This window comes from Cricetulus griseus, chromosome X (assembly GCF_003668045.3).
Source record: "Cricetulus griseus strain 17A/GY chromosome X, alternate assembly CriGri-PICRH-1.0, whole genome shotgun sequence".
NCBI lineage: Eukaryota > Metazoa > Chordata > Mammalia > Rodentia > Cricetidae > Cricetulus > Cricetulus griseus.
Window position 1 is genome coordinate 1267377 of NC_048604.1, and position 22145 is coordinate 1289521.

General features: G+C 44.8%; 1 protein-coding gene across 6 annotated transcripts in view; it reads right to left on the minus strand.

Moving 5' to 3' along the window:
* The window catches only part of Ikbkg (inhibitor of nuclear factor kappa B kinase regulatory subunit gamma), a 36182-nt gene that overhangs the window by 5831 nt on the left and 8206 nt on the right, over positions 1 to 22145 (minus strand). For 4 of the 6 annotated variants that reach the window (XM_035450206.1, XM_035450204.1, XM_035450205.1 and 1 more), the window contains exons 2-9: positions 20720 to 20921; positions 19378 to 19589; positions 15092 to 15210; positions 12899 to 13051; positions 12101 to 12176; positions 3444 to 3587; positions 3007 to 3149; positions 102 to 163 (exon numbers count right to left, since the gene is read on the minus strand). In XM_035450206.1, coding sequence (XP_035306097.1) covers positions 102 to 163; positions 3007 to 3149; positions 3444 to 3587; positions 12101 to 12176; positions 12899 to 13051; positions 15092 to 15210; positions 19378 to 19589; positions 20720 to 20906 — 1096 coding nt within the window. In that variant the 5' untranslated portion in view covers positions 20907 to 20921. Of the gene's footprint in view, positions 1 to 101; positions 164 to 3006; positions 3150 to 3443; positions 3588 to 12100; positions 12177 to 12898; positions 13052 to 15091; positions 15211 to 19377; positions 19590 to 20719; positions 20922 to 22145 lie in introns of those variants that run through there. The other 2 variants (XM_035450209.1, XM_035450208.1) reach the window with 2 other exon arrangements.

Below are 22145 nucleotides of genomic sequence, written 5' to 3' on the forward strand. Positions count from 1 at the left end.
CCAAATCAGAGCAGCAGGGAGGCTAATGCATGCTTTCCCTCAGCACAATATTCTGCCCTCCCTATCCATCTCCACCCATCATCTACCACCTGTTCACTCACCTGGAGCAGGGAGTAAAGGGGGCTGGGAAGTCTCTACATGTCGCTTCCTCATATCCTCAATCCTTTGAAAACAAAAACCATTCAATCAATGCCTGCAGGAATTTTTATGAATAAACATCTTCATTGAGATATAATTCATGTACCATACAATTCACCAATTTAAATTGTATCATTCAGTGTTTTTTTACTATATTCAGCATATCCAATCATTTGTATAATTTTAGAATATTTCATCATCTTCCAAAGGAAACTTTGTACTTACTAGCAATTACTCCTGGGTTCCCCCTACATCAGTTTTCTCAGAACCTTACTACAAACTACCACATACCTGGTAGCTTAAAAATAACAAAAATGTGCACGATGTAGGAGGCCAGGTGCCCTAAATCAACGTATCAGAGGACTGGGCAGAAGTACCATACTCTCCCCTAGATGATAATAGTTAACAGATTCGTTGGAATTTCTTGGCTTATAGCTGAATCCCAGACTCTTTGTCTTGGCCTTCTTGTGTCTGCCTTATGTATCTTAATGTGGTGCTTCTATAAAGACCACAGTCAATTTATTAACCTGATAGGACCTTATGTTAACTAGCTATATATACAAAGATACTATTTCCAAATGAGGTCAGATTATGAGGTTTTAGGTAGACATGAATTTGGGAGAACTCTATTTGTACTGGTTAGTTTTTTTTGTTTGTGGGTTTTTTTTTGTCAGTTTGACACAAGCTGGAGTCATCTGATAAAAGGGAACCTCAATTGAGTAAACGTCCCTATTATATTGACCTGGAGGCAAGCCTGTGGGGCATTTTCTTCATTGATCATTGATGTGAGAGTGCCTAGTTCACTAGGGATGGTGCCATCCCTTAGGTAACCACCTGGGCTATATAAGAAAACAAGCTGAGCAAGCCATGGAGAACAAGCCAAAAAGCAGTTCCTCCATGATTTCTGCTTTAGTTCCCATCTCTAGTTCCTGCCCTGACTTCCCTAATCATAGTAAAACTGTAGGATGAATAAACCCTTTCCTCCCCAAGTTGTTTTTGGTCATGGTGTTTATCACAACAGTAACAAAACTAAGACAGACATTAGTACCAGGCTCTTGGGGATTTGCTAAGACAGACCTGGCCATATTGTTTTGTGAAAGACTGTGGAAGGACTTTGGAATTTTGGACTGGAAATGCCATCATCAAGTAGTTAGAGCTTAATGGGCTGTTCTGTGGGAGCCAAGGAAGATAAGAATGCTGACAGCAATGAAAATGATGAAGGCCTGGCTTGTAAAGTTTCAGAGGGAAGCAAAGCAAAGATTCTATCACAGTCATTCATGTGGTATTTTGAAATAAGAATCTGTAGTTCTGGTCAGCTGGAGCTGAAGAATCAGGTATGATGAACAAGAGACCAGCAGCATTGAAGTAAAACCTTTGCTTTACTGGCACAATTGATGCTGGTTACCTGAAGCCAAGAAAGTGATTAAGAGACCAGCATCACTGAGGTGAAATCTTCTAGACTCTAGAATCCAGTGAGTATATCCTCAGGGTCAGTACACAGAAGCTCTGGTTCAGAGTGGGTCAATGTTGCATCTCATGCTAGCAGTCAAATTGGGCTATATGAAGGGGTTATGGAAAGCAGCTGAGGTTTGGTACTATTTGAGAGGTCAGGAGAAGTTATTTGTGAAGGTGCACCCTCAGTGCAGTGGAGATGCCAGTACCATGGGACAACCACCAAGAATAACAGTAGCTGTGGAGAGAAGCCAGCCTGAGCTTATGAGACAAAGTATGTATGTGTGCTATGAATGGCAAAGCCAGAGAAGTATAGCTGCCTAAGCCCTTTGGAGCCCAGAGGATTATTAGTGGATACCCGACATCAAGCACTGCATTTTTTTACACTGTTGGATTTTGGTTTTGCTTTGATTTGATTGTGACTGTGCCATGGTTCTTCGCTCTTAGAGTAAAAAAATATGTACCTTATTATTTTATAGGAGCCCATTGATGGACTTTAGACATTTAAAGAGACATTTTTTTAAGAGTGATGGAATGTTTTAAAGACTGTGGGACTTTCAATATTATGGGAGGAGGGTTTGTTTGTTTTTTGTTTTTTGAGACAGGGTTTCTCTGTGTAACATCCTTGACTGTCCTGGAACTCACTCTGTAGACCAGAATGGCCTGAAACTCAGAAATCCATCTGCCTCCCAAGTACTGGGATTAAAGGAATGTGTCACCACTGCCCAGCCTAAATTTATGTTTTATATTGTCATCTTAACATGAATTGGAGAACAAATAAGAAAGGAAAGGTTTTGGTGTATTTGTATGTCAAGTTGACAAGGGGTTAACTGTGCTGGTTGGCTTTTATCAACACAAACTGGAAAGAATCTCAATTGGCTTGTAGGTAAGTTTGTGGGGCTTTTTTTGATTAATAATTGATGTGAGATACCCAGCTACAGTGGGTGGTGCAACCCCTGGACTGGTGGGCTAGGTTGTGTAAGAAAGCAAGCTGAGCAAGGCAGTAAGCATCATTCCCCTCTGGCTGCTGCTTCAGTTTCTGCCTCCAGATTCCAGCCCTGACTTCTTTCCATGACAGATTATAAACTATAATCTGACCTTTCCTCCCTTAGTTATTTTAGTCATCATGTTTATTACAGTAATGGAAACCAAACTAAGACACTAGGAAACCTAACATCCCCTCAAAAACTCCAGCCTTAGATACCTATCAATACATGCATTTCTGTGAAGTTTCTAGTTGGACCAGTGGTAAAGGTCACTGTTGGAAGGACAGAACATGGGGAGAGCAGCAGGAGGTAAAGGGAACTTAATGCAAACACCAAGAGTCATCAATCTCCTGCAGTTACTACTGGTTGTTGCTAGTATATGACTGCTCTGTGTGTGGCTGTGTTCTTGGCTACACTCTTAGAGGCCCACCTGGCTGACTCATGGCAGCCAACCTTCAGCTTGCTGTACTCGCGCTGCAGCTGCTCCAGCTGTTCCTGCAAAAGCTCCTTCTTCTCCACCAGCTTTTCCCGGGCATGCCTCTCAGCTTGGAAGTCAGCCTTGTAGATATCCGCCTGGCAAATAGAACAAAGGTATGCCAACTATCCATCAGCTGCCCATCAGGCATTCTATGCCATGCCCCACAGGAACAGAATCCTGTCATGTCCCCCAGAGCCACATGATAGTACACTAGGAACAGATATGAAAGCCTGTGATCCCAAGGGCACCAAGAGGTCAAGGACCAATGCAAAGGACTCAAGAAGACTAAAAGAGGCCACCAAAGAATGATGCCAAAGAGGTGCACCAGACCCCACTGCCTGGGAGGGTGGGTCACTCATGTGGCAGGCAGGTTGGAGCAGAGCTCTCACCTGGGCCTTTAGGACTGGCACAGTCTCCATCACAATCTTGTGTTGCTCAGCTTCTTCTTTCAGTTTATCAATCAATTCCTGTTTGGCAACCAGGGCCTCCTCAGCTTGCTGGAGCTGTTGCCTCAAATCTTCCAGCTGCATTCCCTAGAGAAAGATAAAGGGTGCTCACAGAGTCTCTTGGCCCACAGTGGGGCCAAACTACCTCCCTGGCTGGCCACTATTCTGAGAAGGAAAATCTAGAGCAAATCCAGTCTGAGATTCAGGTCAAATGACAAAATCTCAATGTGTGCAGGGAGAAGGCTTCATCCTGCTATGGCCCCACAGTACATAAATGTTGAGGTCTTTCTTAGGATGCACAAAGATCTTAGGACTGATAGGAACTCTGAGGATATAAAAGGCACTGCCTCTTATTTTGCATCATCTCCTTCAGAGAATTCCCAGCTAGGGAGTCTTCCTCTAACTCCTCAAGGACAGGAGCCACCCTCTCTTCGAGGCTTCCCACTCCACAGTAAGTACTATGCACTAACCCTCCACAGACTGAAAGCCCACCACACATCAGACAAGGCTGCAACCCATGAGTCCTTCAACTCTGCCACTTGGTCAAAGGTCTGCTTATCACACACACACACACACACACACACACACACACACACACACACACACACACACACACACACACTATACACATGCACCCATGTTCTCAACCAAGAATTCCCTCCAGAGATTAAGCAGCCATTTTAAAAGATTTTCTTGATCATGGTGGATGATTTTTTGATGCGTTCTTGGATTCAGTTTGGCAGTATTTTATTGAGTATTTTTGCAACAATGTTCATGAGGGAGATTGGTCTGTAATTCTCTTTTGTTGTTGGGTCTTTGTGTGGTTTGAGTATCAGGGTGACTATGACCTCATAGAAAGAATTTGGCACTGTGCAGTAGTGGCGCATGCCTTTAATCCCAGCAGTCAGGAGGCAGAGGCAGGCGGATCTCTGTGAGTTCGAGACCAGCCTGGTCTACAAGAGCTAGTTCCAGGACAGCCTCCAAAGCCACAGAGAAACCCTATCTCGAAAAACCAAAAAAAAAAAGGAAAAAAAAGAATTTGGCAATGTTCCTTCTGTTTCTATTTTGTGTAATAACCCAGAGAGAGAAAGACAATATGTTATGTACTCACTCATAAGTGGACATTAGCTATAAAATATAGGATAGCTATGCTACAATCTACAGACACAGAGAGACTAAGTAACAAGATTTCATAGAGGGACACCCAGATGTCCCTGGTAAGGGGAAATAGAAGAGATTTTGTGAGTGGACTGAGGACAGGTGGGGATGGGAATATGAGTGATCAGGTTGAAGGGGACATGGAAGGAGAGAGTGCTGGGGGTGCATTTCAGGGTCGGGCAGAAGCCTGGCACAGGGTAATTTCCCAGGAGTCTATGGGGAATACTCCAGTTTAGACTCCTAGCAATAGCCAATAAGTAGCCTGAAATGGCCTCTCCTGTGACCAGATTGGTGCCTAGCTCAATTGTCATCATAGAGGCACCATCCACCAAGTGATAGGGCCAAATGCAGAGACCCACAGCCAAACATTAGGCAGAGTATATGGGACTCCTGCAGAAGAGGAGAAATGAGCCAGAAAGGTCAAGGACACTATGGGAAGGCTCACAGAATCAACTAGCCTTGGCTCATAGGGGCTCACAGAAACTGAACCAACAACCAGGGAGCCTGCATGGGACTGACTTAGGCACTCTGAATATATGTTACAGTTGTGTAGCTTGGTCCTTTTGTGGGACTCCTAGCAGTGGCAACAAAGGCTGTCTCTGACTCTTTTACTGACTTTTGGGGCCCTACTCCTCATACTGGGTCACTTTGCCTAGCCTTAGTACATGGGGAAGTGCTTAGTCTAACTGCAACTTGATATGCCATGCTTTGTTGAAACTCCTTGGGAGACCTGCCCTTTCCTAGATAGAGATAGAAGAGGAGGGGATTGGCGGGGATGGGAGTTGGGGGGGCTGGGAGGGGAGAATGAGGGGAGGCTGCAGCTAGGATGTAAAATAAATAGAAGAATAGAAAAATAAAAAAAATTAAAGATTTTCTTAATTTATGTATGTGTGTATTGTGTGTGTGTGTGTGTGTGTGTGTGTGTGTGTGTGTGTGTGTGTATTTACCCAATGAAGTCAGAGATGCTATCAGATCCCCCAAAGCTGGAGTTGCAGGTAGCTGTTAGCCACCTAATGTGGGTGCTGGGAACTGAACTTGGGTCCTCTGAAAAAACAAGTGCTCTTAACCATTGAACCATCTCCCAATTCCTTAAGCAGCCATTTTTATAATTCTTCAAATGTGACCACTAACTCTGAGTCACTATGAATGATTTTGTGTTAGCTTTTAAGTTCTTTTCTCCATTGACTTCTATTACTATTACTATTAAATTTTAGACAAATAAGAAAATAAAGGTTTTTATTTTAAAATTAATGAGTTAACTCATTTCATGAGGAATTTTATATGCACAGAGGTCTTTATGTTTTTACTGTTTGAACCCTCCCTTAATGTATTTGCTAGAAATAATAGTGTTCAAATATTTTTAATCTACTTGTGCAACACCATAGTGTCTTTCAAAATTTGTTCATACAGGTTCTGAACTAAGGCCATATTTAAGGCCTAGAGGAGCTCACCTTTTACACAGAAGGTAAAAAAAAATTCATAGTCATAACTGCAGATGAAAAATGTTTTCATGGAGCTATCGTAATCATTAAGGCAGTGGAAACATCCAGTTCATAGCCTAAAATTTTAAATTTATGCTTAGGGAGGGGTCAAATTTCAATGACTATTTTACCCACAATAACTGCCTATTTTGTTATAATAAAATACATAAAAATATAAAATTTTGTTTAACTACACTCTGCAACTATAAGAATTCTTTTTTACACAGTTGTACATACATACACACACATATCATGGGGTTTGATTTTGCTCAATTGCCTTTCCTACTAGTTCTCCTCATTTTATTAATAGAAAACAAACACACTCCTATTTTTGTAAATACCTCTTCAGACACTTCATCTTGCATAGCTGCACTGTACTAGAACTGCAAAGATCTTTATGGTAAACAATTTTAAGAAATTTTAGTATACATCAGAAATGCCTTCAGAAATCAGTTTCTCTACTCTGTTAATATCATTTGGCTTCCCACTGCTCTCTGAAGTTGTTTATTCAATTGGGGGGGGCTGTTTGAGGGGGTTGTTTTGTTTTGAGACAGGGTCTCTTTGTATAGCCCTGGCTGTTCTGGACCTTACCATGTAGACCAGGCCAAACTTAAACACACAGAAATCTGCCTGCCTCTGCCTCCCAAATGCTAGTGTTAAAGGCATCAATATGTGGGATTTTGACAATCTTGTTCAATTTTCTTATGAGTACTAGGTTATAAAGAATTATCAACATTACCCATTCTATTTATGAAAAAAGAGAAGAGCTAATAAACTTCATTATAGGAAAAAAAACTGTGACCACTAGAATGCTGGTCATCGTAGCACACACCTGTTATCTCAGCGCATGGAAGACGGCATCAAGAGGATCAGGAGTTCAAGGCCAGTCTCTGCCTCTTTAAAAGTTCAAGGCCAGCCTGGATTATACAAGACCCTGTCATTTAAAAACTAAACAATCACCAGACATTGTTGGTGCACGCCTTAAATCCCAGCACTCTGGAGGCAGAGACACACGCGGCTCTATGTGACTTTGAAGCCAGCCTGGTCTACAGAACGAGTTCCAGGATAGGCTCCAAAGCTACAGAGAAACCCTGTCTCAAAAACAAAACAAAAACAAAAACAAAATTAAACAATCTAGGGAGGTCCAGGTCCAAGCCTCAGGCCTGAGAGCATCGTCAGAGGGAGGCCTGATCCACTTGCTTAGAAGCAGCATCAGAGGGAAGCCCAAGCCTCAGGCCTGGGAGCAGCATCAGAGGAAGTCCTGAGCCTCTGGCCCAGGAGTGGGGAGCAACCACCAGATGAGACGAAAGCAGCGGATTCCAGCAGTGGCTTCCAGAAGCTATCACAAGAAGTTCCTCTGGGAAAGAGCACCTGTGTCCCAGCCAGCATCCACTGCCATTTCTCAGCTACCACATCGACCACTGAACCCTCAACCCCACCTATACCTAGAGGAGCAATAACTGGAGCCTTGGCCCTGCCTCCAACAGGAAGAGCATCCAACGGAGCTATAGCCCCACCTGCACCTAAAGGAGTGACCACCTAAGCCTTGGGTCCACTTCCACCAGGAGGAGTGATCACCATAGGCTCTGCTCTGCTTGCACCTGAAGGAGTGATCAATGGAGCCACAGCCCCCAAGTACACCAATTGGAGATAGAGAGACCCCCTGAAGCACAAGCTCTAACTATACCAATTGGAGGAAGAGATGCATAGACAACAAGGTAAGAACACATTCAACAATATAAAGGGTAATACTGCACCACTAGAAACTAGTACTGTTACAAGAGCAAGACCTGAACATCCAACAAAGATGAAGCAGAAGAAAACAACCTAAAATATAATTTTATGAGGATGGTTGAGATGCTTAAAGAGGAAGTGAAAAATTACCTTAAAGAAATGGAGGAAGGGGCTGGAGAGATCGCTCACTGGTTAACAGTACTGGCTATGCCAGGGAGGCAGAGGCAAGTGGATCTCTGTGAGTTCGAGACCAGCCTGGTCTACAAGACCTAGTTCCAGGACAGCCTCCAAAGCCACAGGGAAACCCTGTCTCACAAGACAGAGAGAGAAATGGAGGAAAAGACAAACAAAAAATTGGAAGAAATCGACAAATCCCTTAAAGAAAACCAAGAAGCAATGTAACAAATGAAGGAAACAATTCAGACTTGAAATCTGAAATACAGGCAATAAAGAAAACACAAATAGAAGGAATTCTGGAAATGGAAAATCTGGGTAAATGATCAGAAACCACAAATGCAAGCATAAACAACAGAATGCAAGAGATGGAAGAGAGAATTTCAGTCATTGAAGATATGATAGAGGAAATAGATTCATCAGTCAAAGAAAATTTTAAATCCAACAGATCCTTAACACAAAACATGCAGAAAATCTGGGACACCATGAAAAGACCTAATCTAAAAATAATAGGAATAGAAGAAGGAGAAGTTCAACTCAAAGGCATAGAAAATATATTCAACAAAAACATAGAAGAAAACTTTCCCAGCCTAAAGAAGGACATGCCTTCTCTGCCTTCCTCTCCCCAGCCTTCTCCTGGTCTGATAGCACTGCCTATGCTTCCTACCTGGCTACTGGTCAATCAGTGTTTTATTCATCAACCAATAAGAGAAACATATATACAGAAGGACATCCCCTATCAGGATCGTTGAGCGGGAGAGAGATGCAGTGGAAGAGCAATGAAAGATATCTTAATAGAGAGAACCACTATGGGCTTAGGGAGAAATCTAATGCTAGGATAATTACCAAGAATCCACAAGGATGACCCCAGCTAAGACTTCTAGTAATAGTGGATGATCAAACAGGCCTACCCCAGTAATCATATTGGTGAATACCCCAACTGTCATCATAGAGCCTTCATCCAGTAATTAATGGAACTAGATGCAGAGATCCACAACCAAGAACCAGTCCGAGAGCTCCAGGAATTCAGTCAAAGAAAAAGAAGAATATATGCACAAAGGAGGTCAAGATCGTGATGGAGAAATCTACAGAGAGAGCTGAACCAAACTCGTGGAAACTCACGAACTCTAGACTGACAGTTGTAGAGACTCCAGGCAACTGAACTAGGTCCTCCATGTGTGGGAGACAGTTGTGAAGCTTGGACTATCTAAGGGATCCCTGGCAGTAGGACCATGATACACACCTGGTGCATGAGCTAGCTTGTTGGAGGTCACTCCCTGTGGTGGGATTCCATGCTCAGTCTTAATGCATGGGAGAGAGTCCAGGCCCTGCCCCTATTATGTCAGACTATGTTGATTCCTCATGAGGGCCCTTACCCATGAGGAAGAGTGGCCTGGGGGTGAGTTGGGGGAAGGGGAAGGGTGGCAGGAGAAGGGGTGGGAGGAAGAACTGTGGTTGGAATATAAAAGGAAATTTAAAAGAATAAATTTTAAAAACTAAAAGAGAATAGGCTAGGGAGATAGTTCAGTTAATAAAGTACTTGTGGGGACCTGAATTCAAGCCCGAGAACCAATGTAAGAAAAAGAGCTGAACATGTGTATCTCTTGAAGAATAACACCAATGATGTCATCTGACTTCCACATACATTTATGTATATGTATACACACAAAGTGGTCACTAGAAACTGCACCCAGTTTAGGCCTGATGAGGATAAACTCAAAAAGAGCTCCAAATCACACTAGAAATGTTTCTGGGGGAGGAAAGAAGAGGCTAGAAAGATGGCTCAGCAGTTAAGATCACTTGTTGTGCTTTAATCCCAGCACTCTGGAGGCAGAGGGAGGCAGATCTCTGTGAGTTCGAGACCATCCTGGTCTACAAGAGCTAGTTCCAGGACAGCCTCCAAAGCCACAGAGAAACCCTGTCTCACAAGACAGAGAAAGAAATGGAGGAAAAGACAAACAAAAAATTGGAAGAAAAAAAAAGAACACTTGTTGCAGCCAGGTGGACACACCTTTAATCCCAGTACTCAGGAGGCAGAGCCAAGAGGATCCCAGTGAGTTTGAGGCCAGCCTGGTCTACAGAGCAAATTCCAGGACAGCCAGGACTGTTACCCTAACCCTGTATCGAAAAATGAGATAAATAAATAAATAAATAAATAAATAGCACTTGTTGCTCTTGGAGAGAACCCAAGTCCAGTTCCCAGAACCCATACGATGATTCACAACATCCACAACTCCAGTTGCAAGGGATCCATCACTCTTTTCAATCTTCCACAGGTATCAAGTATAGGGTAAAACGGCCAGCTAAAGAAGCACACTTTGAGCAACTGACACTACAGCCACCTCTGGCCCTAGACCAACTGAAGCATGAAACCAACCAATCCCTGAGTACCTTGACTCTGAACTCAGAGCCAGTGAAAGAAACACTTTATCCCTGAGCCCAGAACCAAAGAAAAACACCCTGACTTTAAAACCAGTGCCACAGTGAAAGATCCCCCCCCACGCCCTAAAATTGGAGCCAAAAGGCTTTAAAAAGGCCAGTGAAAACAACACAAGTTTTCCCTGAAATTAGAACCATCTCTGCCTCTTACCCACTAAACTAACCAGTCCCTGAGCAGGAAAACTAAACAATCCCTGAGCAGAAACCTCTCCCTGGGAAAACTCTGCTCCCAAGAAGCCCTATGTAAGCCCGTCTGCTTGCTCAGTTGTTGGCTGTCCTTTCCCAACTTTGCAGAGGCAGCCACTCTCCTAGACTCCTCCTTCCCAAATAAATCTTTCTCAAAAGAGTCTGGGGTGAAGATCTTCATTTGCCAGCACAGAACAGAAGAACTTGCTAGGGCATGCCCTTAAGGAGACTTGAGGCTGAGAAGAACAAAAGAAACTTGCTGTGTGACATTCCTTAAGGGGTTACGCAAGTCAGTAGCAGAAAAGTAACAACTATTAGAGACAGAGGAGATTACTACATTTCAGCAGGGGCTTCCACTTTAGCAGACTGTAGCCTTAAAAGAAGCCATTAACTCTGCTAGGATATTCCCTTAGGGGAACAGAGCAGGGCTCAACTGTAATGGCCCTCTCTGGGAGAGGAGCAGGATTGCTATAGTTTCTGCAGAGAAACTATCACCTACTGCACCACAGCCTCAGGTAGCCTGGCTTCCCAAAATGTCAGGACATCTTTCCCTCCAGGGCTGAGCTATCCTGTTAAGGCTCCTCCCTCCAGAGCTATCCTATTGCAGCTCTAGGTAACCTGATTTCCTGACAAGTCAGGGCACATTTCTCTCCAGGGCTGAGCTGTCCTATTGTAGTTCTACCCCTCCAGAGTTGTCCTATTGTGCTCTAACCCTCCACAGTCGTGCAATTGCTGCTCTACATAGTCTGGCTTCCTGATAAATCAGGACACCTTTGCAGCTCCAGAGCTGTAATACACTCGCTTACATTTTGGTGCCAAAACCTGGCACTCACATTTATTTATACCAAGCATACACATAGTACACATACATATGTGCAAGCAAAATACTTCTTTCTATACATTAAATAAATATAAAAATGTTTTTAGCCGGGTGTTGGTGGCGCATGCCTTTAATCCCAGCACTCAGGAGGCAGAGGCAAGCAGATCTCTGTGAGTTCGAGACCAGCCTGGTTTCCAGGATAGGCTCCAAAGCTACAGAGAAACCCTGTCTCGAAAAACAAAACAAAAAATGTTTTTAGAGAAAAATAAATGTTTCTGGAACATCTCCTGGAACGTCTGATCACGAAGGAATGGCCATGCAGAGTATCTGAAGGTCCTACACACACACCCTAGAGATGTCCTGTGGATGCATCCCGTCTCCTTGTGGCCATCTCTAAACTGTCAGAGCCACAGCCCAATGACGGTGTCAGGCAATTTGAGAGTCCCTTCCAAAAGTTAGATGTGCCAGATCTCATTCACATTACTCACATTACTCACATTACTCCCCTCCAGGTTTATGGGACAGGGGAGGAGGGAGGGAAGAAGGTAAAAGCCTTTCCCTGGACAGCCCAGGGCAGCTATACTTACTAGCTTGTGTTCTTCACTCACCTTGCTGCTCTTGATGTGGCTGTCATAGTCTTGGAAGAGCTGATGATACGCTGCTTGCAACTGAGCCAGCTTCCGCCTGTGCAAAAGGGGCTGTCACTGAAGAAACTGCTTTGTCCCAGTACAGCCACAGCTTGCCTGGTACAGCTTCACCCTCTTCCTTCTTGTCCCATAAAAGACCTGAAATGTGGGCTTCCTGGATTACATGTAGGCTCCTGGGGCCATCAACTCTGAGGCAGGCTTTGCTGACTGCAAGGATACACTGAAACTGATTTGGCTGCTACACAGTTCATGTTTTCCTTACATCTTGGGATATTTCTAACAAGGGCTAGGGTACAACTCAGGAGTAGAACCTTGGGCTAGCACCAAAAAGAAAATAAATAGGAGAGATGTTTACAATAAAATGACATCTGACTGCATTCAGCACAAAACAAAGAGGCAAGGAGACTGTTCTAAATTAAAGAAAACTCAAAAGGATGCTGAACCAGATGCCAATAGCATGTTTAGAGCCTGTGCAGGCACTGTGGGCCCAGGTGAGTCTTTAGGGCCACCATGGCTCCTTGCTTTCCTTACACCTAGAGCATATGTCAACTGTGGTGAAAAGAACCTGTGTAGGACATATAAATAAACTATGAATGTGGATAGAAAATACTTCTGTTTACATATAATAGTTGACTCTGTCATTATCAAGGCAAAGTCAGCTCTTTTATTCACAGGGAGTCCCTACCAGAACTCCCCAGAAGGCATAAAACACCATGGGTGCTCTGGGATCTCTTGGTACCAACCCTTACAGCCACTCACTTCTCCTCTGAAGCAGCCTGGCGCTCCATTCGCAGGGCAGCCTCCACACTCTGGTTCTGCATGCGCAGCTGGTCCACCTGCACGCTGTGCTGCTGCTGCAGCACCTCCCGCTCACTCTCCAGCTGTCTAACCTGCTCACTAACTGCTCGCATCCTGACATGCAACAAAAAAGAACACACTGAGGGGGCTGGAGCAAGACAGCCTGGGGAAGGGGTCAGGTCCTAACTAGCCTATGTCTAAGAGCTGATTCTGGTAAGACAGTAAAGGGACCATGGCAGCCAGAAGATGGAAAATAAGAAGCATCTCCTGCAACTGGCCCTGAGGTCATAATAGTAGAAAAGCTGCTCTTCCCCAAAACCAGCTGCAACACTTGGGAGAGCAGGCCCTTTACCTTACCTGGGTAACACAATAGAGCCAACATTGTTGGCAGAGGTGTGGGTGAGCCAGCCCCAAAGTTGTAAGCATAGGAAAGCTGTCCCCACTACTTGCCTGTCATGTGGCAATGTAGGTGGTAAGAGATGTTCCCCCTTTACCCCTCGCCCATCTCCACCTGCAACAGACAAGAGAGCTGATCCTCCCCCTTACTAGCTGCAGCATTCAGGATTCAGTTCCTGCCTCTTGCCTAGGCAGCACAGCAGAACTGCTCAGTGGTTGGAGGTGATGGTGACCCAGCCCCAATGCTATGAGCCAAAGAGAGCTGCCCCCATTACTTATCTGTGGTAGTCCCACATCCCACCCATCAACACCTGAGACATGTGGAGAAGCTGGTCCTGCGGTCATAAGAATAGGAGAGCTGTCCTTACCCCTCACCAGCTGCAGCACTTGGGAGAGCAACCGCCTGTACCTCATCTGAGCAACACAACAGAGCTGGCCCTAATGGTGCCAGTGTGGGAGAACCAACCCTAAGGGTGTGAAAGCAGGAGAACTGGTGCCACCCCTCGCTCATTGCTGCAAGAGGTAAATTAGCCGGGAGCAATGCTGGAGAGCTCACCCTGGTGGTGAGGACAGGGGAGGACTGGTTGGCAGACCAACCCTACAGCTGCCCAGGCCCAGATCCAGGGTTATGAATTGACCTAACCCTAATATCCATCCTATTTATGATCTGCTGGACCTGACATGCAGACCCAAAGCTGCAGAATCTCCACAACACAGGGCAACAGCAGGATATCCAGGAAGAGTCCTAGTGAGGGCCGAGTATCAATAGTGTAATAGGAACCAGAAACATCAAACCAGACCAATGACTCTTTGTAGTGAACACTTACAATTAACAATATATGGAGACAAAGGGATTTACAGCATGATTGTGTCACACTGTAGCTTCCAAACACTCACTTTTCTGCAAAGAGTCAGAAACATTAGTGCATGCCTCACAGAGGATGCCAATGTAACTGACTCCCAATAGAAACATGGGGTTCAGAGTCTCCAATGAAAAATAGTTCATGGGGGCTCTGTGCTTTTCATAGGAGTGACTGTGTAATGTATCCAGTCTTCTTTACCTAGGACTATCTGCCTTGGTGGATCCCACTGCATACCTTTCCATGATAAACTTCAGTCTGGATAGTGAGATCGTGAGTGTGGCCTTAAGGGGGCCCTGCAATGCTTCCTAAAGAATAAACTGAACCCGAGTGTAATGGTTTGAATGAAAACAGCCCCCATAGGCTCATAAGGAGCAGCATTATTTGAAAAGATTTTTGTCGGAGTGGGTGTGGCCTTGTTGATGGAAGTGTGTCACTGGGGGTGGGCTTTGAGGTTTCAGATGCTCAAGCCAGGCCCAGTGTCACTATCTCTCCCTGCTGCCTGCCAATCCAGATGTAGAAATCTCAGCTCCTTCTCCAGCACCATGTCTTTCTGTATGCTGCCATGCTTCCTGCCATGATGATAATGGACTGAACCTCTGAATGTAAGCAAACCCCAATTAAAGGTTTTCCTTATAAGAGTTGCCGTGGTCATGGTGTCTCTTCACAGAAATAGAAACCCTAACTAAGACAGCAAGTAAAGGGTCAGATACTGGAAACAAAAGTGGAACTAGATTCCTGGATATCTGGCCAGGGCTCTCCCAAGGCAGACCTGAAGGCTCCAGGGAATTTAAGAAAAGACTTGTCAGTCCTTCCTCTCTTAGGGGAGAGGAACTCCTGGAGCCTCACTCAAAACCCTGGAAAGGGCCTCCTGGAGTAGCTTCCCCTCCCCACTCACCTTCCCTCTAAAGTTTGTCGTTCTTTGGTGGCAGCCTCCAAGCGACTCTGGCTCTCCTGGAGTTCCCCTAACAATGATGTCACCTGGGCTTTCACAGAGGCCTTGTCCTCAGCCATCTGCTGCAAGAGAAAAGGGAATTTCCTATCAGTACTACTTTCTCCCATGATGCCCAGTTTTGGCATCCCCAAGGGCTGAGGCAGCCTACAAGCAGCTGATGTACTAAGGGCTACTCTTGCCCCTCAGCACCTATAAACCTAGGTACATTGGAGCCTCATTAGCCCAATGGCTATCTGTCCTCTCCCAGTCACCAACTTTGACTTTCAGCTGGTAGTAAACCTTTCTCAGTCTCTTTGAAACTCTGAAAAGGGAGACCAGACCCAAAGACAGCAAGAAAAATAAACAACCTAGTCCATATATACAACAGGTGAAAAGTTTCAAAAAATGAGAGAAGATGCTGAATTTTTATAAATACTGAGAGCTGAACCAGCAAGAAGAATTGTCGGGTAAAGGTACTTGCCACCAAGGCCTATGACCCAATTTTGATCTTCAAAACCTACATGGTGGAAGGAATGCTGGGGGTATTAAACCATACTCAGCTCAGCCAAACTTTAAGGTTGACCAAACATTAACATGCCTTCAAACAGCTTAAGATCACATTCCTGGAATGTCCCAGACCCCTTCCTGGTTCCTACTTGCAAATTCTCAGAGTTGTTAAAGGAACAGACTATTCTGACCAACACTTGATATAGGCTGGAAAGCTAGTAAGTACTACCAGCCATGACTCCTTCCTGTATCCCTCTCAAAGTCCATGTATTCCCTATGATCCTAACGCTGTCTCAAAAAACCTGAGTGCTACTCCTTTGAAATGCAATCATCAAAAAGGATAGGACTCAGACTCCTAGTCTCCTAGTATGGTAAAAACATACATTTGATTTGTACAAGCTCATAAACACACTGGCCTCATCACATCGACACTAATACCCTTTGTCATTCACTTCAGCTCCCTTCCCCTGCCCAAATCCTCCATTTTCTTTCTATCTCTATTTCTGTCCTTATTTTTTGAAGTACTAAAAATTGAACTCCAGGCCTTACACATGCAAAGTATATACTCTTATTATTGAACCACACTCTAGTACCTACTGTCATTTTAAAATTCCCAGTCATTGAGTGGAGAGATGGCTAAGAGTACTTGTAGCTCTTTAGAAGATCAGAGTTCAGTTCCTACCACAACAACCATCTAGTAGCTTACAGCCACCTAGAATTCCAGTTTGAACCAGCCAGAATGGCTAAAATCAAAACCACCAATGACAGTCTATGCTGGAGAGGATGTGGAGAAAAAGGAACACTCCTCCATTGCTGGTGGGAGTGTGAACTTGTAAGACCACTTTGGAAATCAGTATGGCGGTTTCTCAAGAAAATGGGAATCAGTCTACCACAAAATCCAGCAATTCCACTCTTGGGCATATACCCAAAAGAAGCACATTCATACAACAAGGACATCTGTTCAACAATGTTCATAGCAGCACTATTTGTATTAGCCAGAACCTGGAAGCAACCTAGATGCCCCTCAACTGAAGAATGGATAGAGAAAATGTGGTATATTTACACAATGGAATATTACTCAGCAGAAAAAAACAACAAAATCTTGAACTTCGAAGGCAAATGGATGGAACTGGAAGAAACTATCATGAGTGAAGGTAACCCAATGACAGAAAGACAAACATGGTATGTACTCATTCATATATGGATATTAGACATAGAGCAAAGGACTACCAGCCTACAATCCACACCACCAGAGAAACTAGGAAACATGGAGGACCCTAAGAGAAGAACACATGATTCTCCCAAAGAAGGGGAAAGGGACAAGAACCCCTGAGCAAATTGGGAGCACAGAGGGAGAGGGGATGGAGGGAGGAAAAAGAGAAGGGGATAGAGGAGGGGGGAGGAAAACAAGAGGGATCAGGAAGACTGAGACAGGGGAGGAATAGAGGAGGGCAAGAAACAAGATACCTTGATAGAGTGGGCCAGTATAGGTTTAGAGAGAGGTCTGGCACTAGGGAAATGTTCAGGGATCCACAGGGATGACCCCAACTAAGAATCTAAGCAGTAGTGGAGAGGCTGCCTTTGATGCCCTTCCCCTATAATGAGATTGATGACTACCTTGGTTGCCATCCTAGAGCCTTCATCCAGTAGCTGATGGAACCAGAACCAGACACCCACAGCTAAGCACTGAGCCATACTCCTGGAATCCAGTTGTAGAGAGGGAGGAGGGATGAGCAAAGGAGCCAAGACCGTGCTGGAGAAACCTATAGAAACATTTGACCTGACCTAGGGAGAGCACAGAGACCCTAGTCATAAAGTTGGGGAACCAGCATTGGACTGAACCAAGCCCTCTGAATGTGGGTGCCAGCTAGGAGGCCAAAACAGTCTATGGGACCTTTAACAATGGAGCCAGTCTTTATCCCTAGAGCACAAATGGACTTTGGAAGCCCATTCCCTGTGGAGGGATACTATTGCAGCCCAGATACACCAAGAAGGGCCTAGGCCCTCCCCCAAATGATGTGACAGACTTTGATGATTCCCCCATGGAAGGCCTCACTATCATTAGGGAGTAGGTAGGAGTAGGTTGGGGAGGGTTAGTGGGGAAGGATGGGAGAGCAAGGGAATGGGGGAATTGATACGTAAAATAAGATTTTTTTTCTAAAATAAAAAAATTATTTAAAAAAAAAGAATTCCAGTTTGAAGGGATTTGACATCTCTTCTGGCCTCCAAGAGTACCTACACACATGTTACATATACAGACACAGACACAAACATCCAAACACATAAATAAAAATAAATCTTAAAAAATGATAACTATCCAGTCACCTGTGCTGATCACCAGAGCTCAGCTAGCTCTTTCCCTCTCATTGTTATCAGTTTTTGAACAAAATCTGTTTTCATGGCTTTAACAACTGTCCACCTTTATGTTTCACATTAGGATCCTTATAAAAAGAGGAGGGTTGTGAGACAGCTCATGGAGTCTCAGCCGGTAAAGATGCCTGCCATGAAGCCTGACAACCTGAGTTTAATCCCTGGGACTTACATGGTAGAAAGAGAAAATTGACTCCTGCAAGTTGTCCTCTGACCTACATACGCACACCATGGCATAATCATTCCCAGATGCATGAGTACATGCACAAACACACACACTACACAAAATAAAATGTAATAATTTTAAGAGAAGAGACAGAGGGAAAAGGCTATGTGACAAGAGAGCTGGGGAGTCCCAAGGATTGCCAACACTGATAATGTACTCGAAGAAGTACCCAGAATAGCCCTTGTGAGGAATCCACCTGCCCATACCTCCATCTCAGATCTCTGACCTCCAAAACTGGGGACAATCTCTGTTGTCTAAGCCCCCAGTATATGGTACCTTGCAGCTGTCTTCCCAGATAGGAACCAAATGTTTTGACAGGGCACTTCCAGCAGCATTGTGAACTTAGCCTTACACTGTTGAAACCTAACTATGGCAGCTCCTCCCTACCCTTTCTCCCCAGATTAACCCTCCAATGAGGTACAACACCTGTTCAACTGCTGTCCCCAGGGTCCTGAAACCAGCCAGTCCAAAAAGGCCCAGAAATATCCTCTCATCCCACACTAAGGACACCATCCTTTGGAGATAGTGCAATACAAGGCCAACTTACAGGCCTGGGACCAAATACTTTCTCCAACTGCACTTGGAGATCATCTCTGAGCCCCGAGAAATCCTGCCTAATGAGAGTACCTTGGTTTATCAGGGGCCTAGGGTCCTACCAGGCTGTTTGAGCTGATGCCAAGGTGTAAGTGAGGGCCTTAGAATATATGGTATGGTACCAGCTGGACTTCAGGGTGGCTAGGACCTGAGCAAGCTGGGTCAGGTGCCCAAGCACTCTGTGACTTCACAAATGAGTCCAGTATAAACCCTGGCTCCCAAGACATAGACATGCTTCCTGGGTGACACCGCTCTATGTATACTGCCCGTACTGCTCACAACAAAACCACTGTTCCCTGAGAAGCTTACATCTGGACTCAACTGGCTCCTGCCCTACATGTCTTGTACCTTGATGATTTTTAATGTGGACCCTTTCACTGTAATAAACTAACAGTGAGTGTGATGACTTCTCTTGGTTCTGAAAGTATTCCCAGCAATCAAGCTGGAAGAGGTCTTGGGGGACCCCCCAACAACATGCCTCCTATGAGAACATGAATGTCATTATGGTCTTCAAACACAGGTGGAACAGAAGGGCTGCCTACCCAACAGCTACCTGTTGGCATTTCTTCAGGTGCTCCAAATCCTTTAAGACCTGTTCCCTCTGCCTCTGCAGGTCAAGCTTCTCCAAGCTCAGTCTCTCCACCAGCTTCCTGGCTTCCTGGAATTTGCACATGAGGAACTCCTTCTCCTCCCGCTGGCTGACCTGAAAATGCAGCAGCTCCTCACAGCGTTCCCTTAGCATCTGATTGCTCTGCCGGATGGCATCTGGGGACAGGGAAAACAGCAAAGTAGATGTGAGTGCTGACAGCAAGGCACCCCTGAAATACTAGGCAGCCTTTCTCAAAGTCAAACCAATTTCCAGCCAATTCCACTGATGATATGCCCCCAAGTGTCTGCAATGCATTACTAAACACATCATTCTCACTTGAAGGGATACCTCAAATACAACTTTCTCTTTATGTGCTACATTTATATTCTGGTCAGTTGAGGGTATCCCTAGCCTGGAGCACTCAGTTTTAGTTCTGCCAGGCCTGCATCTATGTCTTCAGGATCAGGGGGCCCTAAACATGCCTGCAGACTTGAGAAAGTAGGGAGACAATCCCCAAGGTAAATTTCACTGTGTAGTTTCTGGCTACAGCCTAGAAGCACAGAAAGGACAAGTTAAAAATATCTCTAACTTTCATCATCTTCAGTTGCATATTCAAGAACAGCCGGGCGTTGGTGGCACACGCCTTTAATCCCAGCACTTGGGAGGCAGAGGCAGGTGGATCTCTGTGAGTTTGAGGCTAGCCTGGTCTCCAGAGTGAGTGCCAGGATAGGCTCCAAAGCTACACAGAGAAACCCTGTCTCGAAAATCAAAAAAACAGTTAATGCTTACCTTACAAAATGAGGGTGACATGAAGGAGACAGGGTGCCAGTACAGAAGACACAGTCAAAGATCTCTTCTCACCAGAGCTGACCACCCTCTTCCAAGAGCAGGCCACACTACATCTTAGGAAATAAAGTTCTCTCTCCCAAGGAAAACTATATTCCCTCACACCTAAAAGTTTGCTGTGTCCTGAGAAAGATGAAGCCTACTACCATTAATCCCTATACCCCACTTTCCCCACTACCCACATGTCTTCTCAGCTTGTCCTCTTTCCCCCTTTCCCTTTCCCTTCCCTGGTGCTGGCCCTGAACCACATTTTTCCCTATATGTGAATCTTCACAGAGAATCCCACCTGAAACCAAGCAGGAAGATAGCTAAGTTTGAAATGACGGCTGTTTCCTAGGAACACCATAACCTCATCCATACCCTACCAATAATAAGGTGCAAGTGAAAATAAGTTTGTCCTTACTGTGCCAGGCCCCTCCTGACTTTTTACTCCATGCCTCCCTCACAGTGAAAACTTCACCTCTGAGCTCTTGGTTCTCTTCCAGGCAGCGCTGGAGGGTCTCAGGAGTACCCTGCTCTGAAGGCAGCTGTAACATTGCCGGCTTCCCCAGAGAAGATTCTTCACCCTGCATGTCCTGGTCCCCTGCTGGGCCACCACTGGGCTGCACCATTTCACTCAACTGATTCTTCCAGAGGTGCTTACTCATCCAACAAGGCAGTGTCTAGAAGAAAGACAGTAGAAGTGCATGACACAGAGCAGAGTTCTGTCAACCAGCACAATGCATTCAATCTATACAGAAGCCCTAGACTTCCATTCATACCAAAAGGCTGTACATTTTATCTAGTGGAATCAGATACAAAAGTGGAGTTTGGATCTAAGACATAGCAAATATTCCCATTCCAATGAGAGAGTTATTTGTGGAAGGAAAGGGCAGCATATTTGGGAATTCTATCTCCTCACTTAATGTAGTAGAATGGTTGATATATCCATGTCCTAATCCTACAACTCAAAGACCTCCTCTCAGTGGAATTGGCCACACACTTCCAAGAGCAGGCCACACTCCATCTTAGGAAAAAACTCTCTCTCTCCCAAGGAAAACTATATTCCCCTCCCACCTAAAAGCTTGCTGTGTCCCAAGAAAGTTCAAACCTACTCCCACTGATCCCTATAGCCCACTTTTCTCCTTACCCACCATGGCTTCATAGCTTGTCCTCTTTCCCAATAAATGTGACTTTACTTGGAAAAAAGGATCTTTACAGATGTGATTAAATTAAGGATCTCAAGCCAAGCAGGGTCTTTAATCCCAGCACTTAGGAGGCAGAGTCAGGCAAATCTCTTATGAGTTCAAGGCCAGCCCATTCTACATAGTAAGAATCTGTCTCACAAATATTAGGCCTCTCAAATTGAGATCATCCTAAGTTACATGGTTTGGCCATGACATCAATAAAAAGTACCCTTCTGAAAGACAGATGAAACAGGACTGGGAATGTAGTTCAGTGTTAGAGCATTTACCTAGCATGCACAAGGCCCTAGGTTCAATTCCCAGTTCCTCACATACACACAAAAGAGACAAGAGAGAGAAAACAGGTGGAAATACAGGGAGGCAGCCATGGGAAGACAGAAGCTGAAATTAGACTGATGTAACCACAAACTAAAAACAACTGAGCCACTAGCAGCTGAAAGACACAGGAAGGATGCTCTTGTACAATTTGCAGGTGGAGTGTGGCCTTGCTGACCCTCTGGCTTTATTCTCCTGGCTTCCAGAACTGTGAGATGTTAAATTTCTGCTGTTTTAAGCCACCAGGCCTGTGGTCATTTCTTATAGGAATCACAGGAAATTCAAACACTTGGTAAGAGAATTTAGGAGACCACATTGTACCTGAGGAGTGTTCCTTGGGAGGATAGAAGAGACCTCTGGTGTTTTCTATATGCTAAGAAATTTGAA